Genomic DNA, 10,967 nt, shown 5'->3' with positions numbered 1-10,967 from the left:
CGCCCCAGGGGGATCCCACCACCCCTCATGGTGCATGAGGAGGACGCGGGTGTTGCACCACCTTGTGGAGCAGGAGTTGGTCTTGAATGTAGCCAGCCACTGCATCCCAGACGGCCGTTCGCTCTGAAAAAACAAAGAAGAACCAGGTCAGGCCCCATCTCCACCAGCTCTCAGGTCCACCCCAAACATCTCCCCCTTGAGCCGCGACGCGGTGGCACACGCCAAGTGTCATGGCTGGCTCCGAAATGGTGACAAGCCCTTGAGTCTTGGCTGCCGGAGAGGTGGCTGCGGTTGGCCGTACCTTCAGCGGTGACGCTGGACATAGCGAAGGTGTGCTCCATCCCATCCCAGAAGTCCATCTTGGTCCGCCTCACGCTGGCAGGTCGGTTCTTGGTGGCGACAGCCATGTTAGAGGTCATCTTATGGACGTTCCTCCAAAGTGTGGGACCCACCACCCGGTGGGCCCTTTTATACCCCCTGAGTGGGTGTGCCACGCACCTCTTGTGACATCAGGGTGACATGTTCATCGCTGATTGACTGACCGTGGTGACACGGCAACCACCAACCTCTGGTGGGGTGGCCATTAGCAGGGAGAGCTTCAAGCAGCTCAGGATGCTCCAAGCCCCGTCCAACCTGACCTCGGACCTTCCAGTCATGGACACACAGATTGGTTTGGCTTGGAGGAGACATTTGAAGGTCCATCTCGTCCAACCTACCCTGTCTTCGGCAGGGGCATATTCCAGTAGAGCAGGTTACTCAACGCCCCATCCAACCGGACCTTGGATACATCCACTCAGACCCACAGAATGGTTTGCATTGGTTGAGTTGGATTTTTGGGTGGTTTGGGTTCCAACAGACCAGGTTGGTCCCAGCCCTGTCCAATCTGACCTTGAACCCCTCCAATCAGACTCATAGGTTTGGGTTGGTTGAGTTGGATTTTTGGGCTGGAAGGTTTGGGAACCAGTAGAGAAGGTTGGTCCCAGTCTCATCCAGCCTTACGTTGGACACTTCCAGTCATAGACCCACAGAACGGTTTGTGTTGAAGGGGACCTTTGAAGGTCCATCCAGTCCAACCTCCCCATCATCGGCTGGGACACCTTCCAGTAGACCAGGTTGGTCCCAGCCCCATCCAACCTGACCTTGAACACCTCCAACCGGACCCAAAGAACAGTTTGGATTGGATTTCTGGGTGGTTTGGGATCCAGTAGACGGGGTTGGTTGCAGCCCCATCCAACCTGACCTCAGACACTTCCAGTCATGGACCCAAAGACTGGTTTGGGTGGGAGGGGACCTTGGAAGGTCCATCCTGTCAAACCCCCCAATCACTGCAGTGGCCGAGAATAAAAGTAGTGCCACGAGTGGGGCGGGTGCTGCTGCGTTATTGTATCTCATCCTATTGTATTATTTTATCTCTTTCGTTTATTTTGTTTTTTCCTCTTGAGCTGTTGAGCAGAGATGGTTCTCGTGCTCTCTTCCCATCTCGGGGGGGTCGTTGGGCTGCGGCGTGGGGCTGCAGAGCCCGGGAGGAGAGGACAACCCCGAAGAAAAGGTCCCCTTGCCGCCCTCCACCAGCAGCGGTGGGATGGGTGCAGGGACCCTCCTGCCATCGGCTTATCCCGTCCCCTGCGGGAGCCTTTTTCTGCAGCAAACCGACCCAAACCGACAACGGCACGTTGGTGCTTCTTGCTAAATGGGGACGGGGGAGAAAACCAAATCTATCAGTTTGCTCTGTAAGGATGGAAGCAGCGCATCCCCAAACAGGGCCAAAATCAGGCGGCTTTTACAGGATGGGGTTTTGCAAAGCTGCTGGTGCCAGTGCCCCATGGTGACGGTCAGAGGGGGAAGAAACTGGTTGAGCCCTTAAAAAGAGGAAAAGAAAAAGGCTCGGAGGAAGGGAAAGATGCAGTGCCGGGGTTTCCTTGCTGCTGTTCCTCCGGGATGCCCGTGCGCGTCCCCTCCACGCTGCCCTCCGGGCAGGACCGTGCTCGCTGCTCCGCCTCTGCCTCCCTGGAGGGGAAAGGTCCCGGCGCAGGAGAGTCCCCATCTCTCCCCCCTTCCCAAAAGAAACTTTAATTACCGGAGAGGTACATTATTACGCCAGTGACCCACAGTGGCTGTGGGGCTGGGGGGCTGTGGTACCAGCCCTATTGCTGCCCTACCCTTAAAATGGAATTATACACTTCTAATATAGGACAACTTGGTTTTCTTTTTTCCATTTTGTTTTCCTCCCTGTAAAAGGAGGGAGCGGGGCTGAGCTTCACTCCCTCCTGGCAGGGACCGGGAGAAATGAGAAAATCAGGATCTAATTTCTCATTTTTCAAAAAGTCTCCATCTGACTTTCAGAAGCTTGAGACACTGGCGTTTTTATAATTTCAGTATGTTATACAGCAGAAGGCCAACACTTTTGTTAGATTCATGAAAAAGTTAAGAGCCCCTGGGAGATAGCCTCCCAGCCTGCAGTTCCTAGACACATCCAGGCTTACTACAACTGTAATTGAGAGCTGGAAATCTTTTTGCTGGTTTGTCCACTGCACTTTGGCTTGTGCTCAGTAGCACTCCAGTGTCATATGCAAATCTATAGCCTGGGATGAGCCAGTGACTTGGAATCCACCATGACGCAAGCTACAGCAAAGACACACAGATATGCACAGTGAACATTGTACCTCTGAGTGGCTGCCAAACCTAGTATGCTAAGGGAATTAAGGCAGAATCTTACTATTGACAACTAAGCATTGCTTCAATCTTGCAAATGATGCTTTTTTTTCTCTTTTTTAACCTTCTTGCTTTAACTGACATATCTTGATATCTGTAGAAACCCGATTTCTTTCCCAGAAAGAAAGAAAATAGGACTCTGGACAATTAGAACATCTTCCTACTAATAGTAGAGGATGAACAGGACAACCTGCTTACACTATATCCTTCAAGCCACTTCCCACTGCTTAGGTTCATCTTGTATACTAATTGAGACCAGGCTCGCTCTTAATTTATTTTTTAAAAAGCCATCTCCTTATACAAAACATGTATTAAGCAAGAGTCTGCAATTTACCTTGGGCTGGTCACATCATGGGTATTATGGAACAACTTCTGTATCTTGTTGCTAGAAACAACTCCCACTTTCACCAGGTAGGAATAGGCTTCCACGTGAAAAGCCCAGAAGTGCTTCCCTTTGGCAATCCCAGTGTCGCCAATGATGTAATCCAGGGTTGTGTAGCATCCGGCCTGCATGCGCTCAGACCCCAGCAGTAGAGGAAATCCAGCCCTACTTTCCACAGAGGTTCTTCCTGGGTTCAGCAGGAGATGTTCACTGTTGTACCCGCATTTGTCATCAAAAAGAAAACTGAGAACTGAAAAACAGCATCCCAAAAAATTTTCTCTTAGTTAAGTATTTCTGTGCTTATAAACTATATTTTAAGTCACGCTGGCACTAGAATTCCTCGCTTTTAAAGGCTACCAGGAACATTACGCAAGCTAACACAGTCTCAGTATGCTACCTACTTAACCTGTTTGTTAACAGTGCTTTTAAACATGTATACAACCGGTAACAGTGTAGTAGAAGTCTGGGAGCTACTGGAAACCACCTACAGCTCTTAACACCACCAGCAGCTCGTGGACATAAGAAAACCCAATACCTGGGGCTGGAGGCGTACGCAAGATAACTTTTCGGCTCCAAGGGCTAGAGATGGATCCTTTATATCCTCGAACTCTGAAGGCATAGCTGCTGTCGTCATCGAGATCAGATATTACTTTGCTCTTGCTGCAAACTTCGATCTCCTGCCACGTTGTACTCTCCTCTTCTCTATTAAGCTTATGATACTCAAGAACATAGATATCAGCTGAGTCTGTCTTCCCAGGGCATTCCCAACTGATCAGAGCTTTGTTGTACATTTTGCTCTGCTCTTCATTGATTTCTGGTATTTCTAGACCTGGAATGACAGAGATTCAGGAGAAAAAAACCTCAAATGTAGATACATGTTGTTTTAGAATTAAACACAGAAGCCCTTTGTTGAGTGGCTACAGCACTGGGGGGACAGTGGGGGGGGGAATCTGACTCAGTCAAAGAGTGCAGATGAGGATGGGTCTGTTCATGCACTTAAATCCTTTCTGGTTTTACTTTGAAAGTTGTATTATTTATTTTTGCTGGCAACTAAAAAACCATATAAAAACCTATTCTTTTCTGTCATGCAATCACGACAAAAAGCTGCTAGGAAGACCTAGTATTACTTAACTACAATATTTTGGAAGCCAATGTAAACTGGTTCTGAATGCCATGGCATCTTAGCTTCTTTATCAAAGCTGAAGCTAGCATTGCTGCCAGGTAGTGCCTTGTGAATCACAGAGGCAGAAGGGACAATGCAAGTCACAAGATTGAGTTCTGCAACTGCAGCCCTGCACAAGTTTTGCCTCTTTCCAGAGAAGCCCTTAAAGCTATAACTCAAGAAAGACGTGATGCTCTCATAATTTGCCATTGGAATGGAAGGACAAGTCACCAAGGATCTCTTCTTGCTTGGCTATGTCCATCACAAAGTCCTCAAAAGTAGTTTCAGCTGCTGGCTTGAAGCTCTTCAGAGATTCAGTAGCTTTTTGGATTCTGAAAGCACAGAAGCAGAGGGATGGCAGAAGAGGGAAAAAGGAATTCACATGGGTGCATTCCTTAAAGCAAAACCGCTAGGTTTTGCTTTAAAAAAAGTTCTCTTTTCAGGTACTTACTCATGTGTCCCAGAAACTTGTCTCTCTAGACAGAATTAAAATGCAAAATTTAAAGGCCTTTTGTACATCAGTGTAAAGATAACTAACAGGGAATCTTTTGGTTGGCAGAGCATTTTAACAATTTGGGGCATTACATTCAAAGAACAAAATAGGTGTGAAGCGCTAATGGAGCACAACTATTCAGATCAAAGAGTTTAAAGCCAGAAGAGACCTGTTAGATTAACTTGCAAATACCCGATGCAATCTCTGAGCAAAGGACTGTATCAGTGAGCTGAATGGGTTACCCTTCCACTGCAGTCCTACTGAAGAAGGCTAGGCGTTGGCGCAGGACAGAGCCCCTCCTCTGGGCTGTTTTTTAACGCACACTGTAATATAGGAATTTCTACTGAATGGTACCGGGACCGCCTCTGAGGCTCTGCAACACAAAGTACTTGCATTCAGTACTTTCCTAGCAGGTGTCCAAAGAATATGACTGACCAGACATCCCTGGAACAGTACCTGTACCTCAAACGGAAGATAATTAATAAGATACCTGACGTGAAGTTGTTTTGCTGTTTGAACAAAACAAGATGGATCGGTTTCTTTAAGCAGTTCTTGAGCAAGTCCTACAAGGCCATTATTTTCCAGGAGCCCTTGAGATTCTTCTGCTTGTGTTTGCAATTTTTCCAGCCTTAAATTCTTAGAAGCTTCAATTGCCCTAAGAGCTGCGGATTTCTTCTCTTCCAGGACATGAGATAATTTCTCAAAACTCTGAGATGCTTCTTCTTTAGCTCTTTCACTGTTGCACTAGGAGGGAACAAAAGACATTTTAGACGGATCCCACAGCACTGTGGCTGTGTACAGAAACGTACTTAGGGTTGTTCAAAAGATCAGAGCAAACTAGTCATCTGGTTGACTGCCAAGACTAACGAGCTTTGTTATGCTCTTCAACACTGAAAATGCAATCAGCACTGCACCCAAGCTAGTAAGCGTCTCCTATGTTAACACAGAGAGGAAAGAGCAGGAAATTATTCCTCCGATTATGTATTGAGTTACGCACAGCGTTTGTCTAAATAGTTCATGGAAAAGCACTGTAAAAGCAAGTCAGCGTCTGAAGTCTTCATGCCCAAGACCTAGGTGCTCTTCCACCTTCCCCAGTCACCCTGAACTGGGAGTCCAGCCCAGTTTCTCCCCTATGCCCTGTAGTGCCACCTCTGATGAGTGCCCTGGATTAAAGGAACTATGAAGCACAAAGGCCATCTGCAGCAAGATACAGGCAGGGCCAGGAGCTCCTGCCAATTTTTGCCATTGCGTTTTTCAGCTCGTATGTGAGCTCCCAGCTCTGACTCTTCTGCAGGGAGATTTTGCCCTTAATTCTGACTTCACTGCAACATCCTCAAGGTAAACAGACAGCATAAATTGTGCAGCACCACTCATATGCAAGAGCTGTAAGTCTAACCCACCTCTCTTTGGGTAAGGTATCAAATAAGCTTTATGTCAATTAAATTCACAGCAGCACCCAAAACTTAACTTCCCTCTGTAGGTTGCCCAAATTTCCCACACTGTCAGGATTAGGTCTTACCGTCTGTGACTCAGAACCAACACAAACTGTTCAGAAATGGTTTTGCTGGCTAACAAAAAAAAAAAAACCCAAAGGATCTGGAACACTTCACTGTTCCATTTGGAGTCCCTGCTGTGTCCTTGCAAGGTCCATCCCCAGACAACCCACAAGCCACTCTCACCTCTGTTTCTTTCAGCAGCAGATCCAGCTGCGTGATGCGAGCTTTCACCTGGCTCTCCTTACTGATGAGGTACTCGATATCTTTTGAAAGCTTCTCCTGTTAAAAGAAAACAGCAAACTGGCAGGCAGAACAAGGGCATCCCACCCAAACTGACAACAAGCACAGGTGGGCCACCCAGCCAGCACTCAGTTTCTGTAGTTACGAGGACAAGAGCCTGCCATCAGTTATGAGCAGCAACCCTGCGGAGAACTGCTCAGTGACCCGCCATGACTGGCCCGGGACATCAGGCCACTGCCATGTGCAGGACTGGTGGCACAGCCTCTGAGGAGAAGAGGTGACAGCCTCAGCTGGCTCATCCTTCCCCAGCCACAGCAGTCACCTTCTCTCTTAGGCTAGGAACACGAGTCTTCAAGACATTACCAGAACTAATAGAAAAGCCTCATAGGTTATTAACTCATCTGTAGTAAGGTTTGCTAGAAAAATGAGTGGTTGGAAACTTGAACTTAGGAGTGTCTCTGCACTTCCTTAGTTGCAAGAGTTAACAGCTGTACAGGAAAAGCCTTGCAAACAGGCGAGGAGGCCAAAGAGCAGAAGGCAGGCTGGGATGGGCTTTTTTTTTTTTTTTTCTCTCCTGTGAGCAAGAGAGGAAGCAAAGGAAGAAGAGGAGGCAGCAGCAATCATTCTTTAATAACAAAGCAGTGTTTGCAAGTCTGCCCTGTTGTATGGTGCTTAGGGAATCAACAGCTCTGCAACTTCAAAAACATACAGCGTCCCAGCAGATAACTGCCGATGCAGATTCTTCAGGAGTGCTTCTGAAGTATAAGCTAACCCAAGCCACAAGGACACTTGCCTTAAAAAAGCCAGATTGTAAACCATTAACTTCTTAAACCTTCTGCATTGGTCAGTACTGATGCACAGTTGGCTAACATAAGGTGGAAGCGCTTTTAAGGGGTTCTGTTTGAAGCCTCATAGAAAATATAGTTTAGTTTCTTAGCCGCACACTATGTCACACTAATATATACATTAACAGATGTTGCACAGCAGCATGCCTCATGACTCGTTCAGTGTCCTCCAAACACACGTCCTGGCATCCTGCCAGGGGAAGTTTGCCCTTAAACCCGAGGCTCAGTGCTCTTCCCCCTTCTTAAGGCCAGGTCCAACAGTATTTACTTTTACCTTAAAGGTTTTGTAGGCAGTGCTTATGGTTGTTACTCTGTGGTTTGCATGACATCCACCCAGTTTACATAGACGACAAACAGGCCTTCTGCAGGTTTCACAGTACATGTTTACCCTCTCCATTTCATGTTCTGGACACATCAAAATCTGGAAGAAAAAAAAAGAGAGCAGAGAGAATGCAGGTGTCCTTCCAAAAACGGAGGTGCTCAACAAACCACCAAAACACTCAATTATCCCACAGCAGCGTCTGACTTATCAGTGGGTATCTTTTATATTCTGTTTATCTTCCACCTTTTACATTTGTCCATGCCAGTGAAAGCCAGCAGATGAAAACAAACAGTTTCACCAGGTTTACAGTGAGTGAACCTGTAGCAATGTCTGTGTACACATCACATAGCCTCCATACTGCAATCAACCATTTTGCTAATCCCTGAAGCTGTCTGCACACCTCAAGCTCCCCGCACTCCAGTTCGGAGATGTAAATGCAATACATAACATGTCCACCCTGTCAAATTTAACCCTGTTCACACCGGCATCTCTTGAAACAGCTATGAACTGTTTCTTAAAGCAAGAGTTGACATAATACTGTAATGACTGAGGTCTAAGCTAGACTCTGACCAGCCACATAGCCATTGCTCTTGGAGCAACAAATGAAACGCAGCCACCACCACCAGTCACAGCCATCTTAAAGACAAAAGGCCCCAGTGTTTCAATTTTTCTGTCTGACTCCAATTACAAGTTGCTCATGCTGAGCGCTAATTCCAGCAACAGCTTAAACAGCACTGTAAAAAACCTGGTGTTCACTAAAACTCATCTTTCAAAAACTGAGCGTGTTGAAATAACTGCTCAAAGAGGGAAAAAGTGCCGCTCAACTCCAAGATCGTGCAACAGATAAAGCCATCTAAAAGGCACATAAAGTAGCATAAACACGGACACTCAAAGCTAAGGTTGCAGACCATCTCCAAAACCAACTCTCAAGCTCCAAATGTTATCTTAGGCTATGGTGAAAAGCCCAAAGACAAAGGAAATGTTCAGGAAAATTAGCTGTGCAGGCAGACATCTCCAAAAACTGCAGTCATGCTGTTAGTCTGTGGAAGCAGTTTTTCCACAGCAGTGCACAGTCACACCTAACGGAAACTGCACACTTTTATTCATCTCCTCGTGTAAGTAAGAATTACAGCCTGCAAGCTAGAGACCGAAGAGGTCAGCAGATTACCTTGTCTAGTTCTCTCAGAATTCAAGAACAATCAGCCCAGTATCTGCTTCTCCCATCCCCACCACACACGTTACAAAGTGCTCTCCAGTCTGGTTGTGAATGAAAGCGGGTTTATGAAAGGTGGGTTAACCTTGACCAGCAGCCAGACAACAACCAAGCTGCTCACTCGCTCCCCGTCCTTAAGATGATACGAGGGGAAAGATGATCATGGGTCAAAACAAAGACAGGGAAATCACTTACAAATTATCAGTTCATTGCCAAGTCAAGTAGACTCGGATAGTCAGAAACTATGACTAAATATTTTAGACCATTCCCCCACCCCACTTTTTTTTTTTTTCCCCTAGGCTCAAATTACTCCTTCATTTGCATTTGCATTTCTTCTTCTCACTCCCGCCTGGAGAGGCACACGAGGGATGGGAAATGGAGGATTACAGTCAGTGCATAACACTCCATCTCTGCTACTCCTTCCTCATTATAAGTTTCCTCTCTTCATCACAGGTCCTCTCCACAGGAGACCAAGGTGTTTGTGGCCAAGGGGATCTGTTCTCGTTTCTTTCTGTCTTACTTTTGTCCTCTACACTCACAGAATGGGTGAGGTTGGAAGGCACCTCTGGAGACTGTGTAGTCCAAGCCCCAGCTGAGGCAGGGTCAGCTACAGCAGGTTGCTCAGGACCTTCTCTCGGTGGGTTTTGAATAACTCCATTATTAGAGACTCCACCACCTCTCTGAGACACCTGTTCCAGTGTTTGGCCACCCTCAAAATTCAAAGCTCACTGGGAACTCCTGAGGGTTTGGAAGATCTCCATTGGTGGAGAGTTAACAACCTCTTTGGGCGGTTGCAGTCTTCCAGTGGTTCCAGGGTTTGACAACCTTCCGAGTCTACTCACTGGGAACTCCTGAGGTACAGTTGGCTCCCTTGCCTTCATTCCCTCCCATCAGGCATTGAGACACCTTAATAAGGTCTCCCTGAGCCATTTTTTCTCCAGACTGAACAGCCCCAGATCTCTCAGCCTGAAGAGGACTTCAGGTGTGTAGGGGCCATCGTGTCCACAGGCAGGTCCATGAAACTCTCCACGACAGCGGAGACAGGAGATGTGACGGGACACCGTACCACAGACCTATGGCACATCCTCCGCTTGAACAGCAGGTAACCGTGGCTGAAGAAGACACCAGAGGGGAAGGAAACACTGGAAACTCTTGGGGAGAGTGAAAGAGGGAACGGGGAAGGAGGGCTAAGACAACAGTGACAGGAAAGGAGAAGAGACAAATTGTCCCTTCCCAGGGGCGGGCTCACAGGGGGCGGGCTCACAGGACACAGCCAAGGGGGGTGAAGATGTCCATAAGAGCGTCCCACCCTGTGCCTGAGCTCTGCTTCCAGCAACAATGGCCCAAGGAGCTGCTCAGACATGCAAGTTTATGCACGTACCTTCAGACAGCGCTGAGTAAGAAAGCAAGGCCTGGAGTTACTAGGAACCAATTAAGGAAGCTAATTATGGCCTTCAAGCATGAACTGAAGTCCTCCAACTTCTCCAATAACCAAAGCACCCACTGAACCTTGCTCCCAGACAGAACCGCTGTCCTGAGGATAACAGTTATTGCCCACCACGTCAGGGATGAGGTGGACTCTCCTTCCCAGGCCCAAGGGGGTTAAACCCACACCTTAGACTGAAATAATGACTTTTCAGAGCAGCACTGGCACAGTTGGAAGCCCATCATCACCTGAAGGGCTCTGAGCTTTGCACCAGGCCAGTGCCCCTGGACGCCACGGCCACGGCACGAGGAAGCAGTGACTCGGGGCACTTACAGTCACCGTGAGGTTCTCCCAGGTGATGCCAGACACATTGATCTTGTTGCTCTCCCAGAACTGCAGGGTTTCGTTGCTGGGATGGGTCGGTGCCTCACCCTTACAGCTGGGAGGAGAGGAGCCAAGACAGAGGTGAGGGGAAGGCGATGGAGGTGCAGCCCTGAGCTCCTGCCAAGGGGCAGCGGCACTTTAGGAGGAAGAAACCCACTAGGAGATGGTGAGGAAGTCCAGCTTGCTGTGCGTGTGCACAGGGTAGGCCTCTCGCGGGTGACTCAGCTTCTCCAGAGCCTCATAGATGAAGATGATGCAGATGAGGGAGGCGAAGGCTTCTTCGGTGAAGCGG

At 47.9% G+C, this 10,967-nt stretch overlaps 1 protein-coding gene across 1 annotated transcript in view; it reads right to left on the bottom strand.

Moving 5' to 3' along the window:
- Nucleotides 1–3,042: 3,042 nt before the first annotated feature.
- The window catches only part of LOC309684805 (E3 ubiquitin-protein ligase TRIM36-like), a gene marked incomplete at both ends in the record, with an annotated part of 147,714 nt that continues 139,789 nt past the window's right edge, over nucleotides 3,043–10,967 (bottom strand). Inside the window, 6 exons of the mRNA XM_082500664.1 lie at nucleotides 3,043–3,344; nucleotides 3,630–3,923; nucleotides 4,464–4,588; nucleotides 5,240–5,493; nucleotides 6,429–6,524; nucleotides 7,605–7,751. Of these exons, the coding sequence (XP_082356790.1) occupies nucleotides 3,043–3,344; nucleotides 3,630–3,923; nucleotides 4,464–4,588; nucleotides 5,240–5,493; nucleotides 6,429–6,524; nucleotides 7,605–7,751 (1,218 nt within the window). The remainder of the gene's footprint in view (nucleotides 3,345–3,629; nucleotides 3,924–4,463; nucleotides 4,589–5,239; nucleotides 5,494–6,428; nucleotides 6,525–7,604; nucleotides 7,752–10,967) is intronic.

Source organism: Vanellus vanellus (assembly GCF_965231255.1).
Source record: "Vanellus vanellus genome assembly, contig: HAP1_SCAFFOLD_44, whole genome shotgun sequence".
Taxonomy (NCBI): Eukaryota; Metazoa; Chordata; class Aves; order Charadriiformes; family Charadriidae; genus Vanellus; species Vanellus vanellus.
The sequence above is the reverse complement of the archived record's forward strand: the minus strand, read 5'-3'. Positions and strand labels throughout refer to the sequence as shown.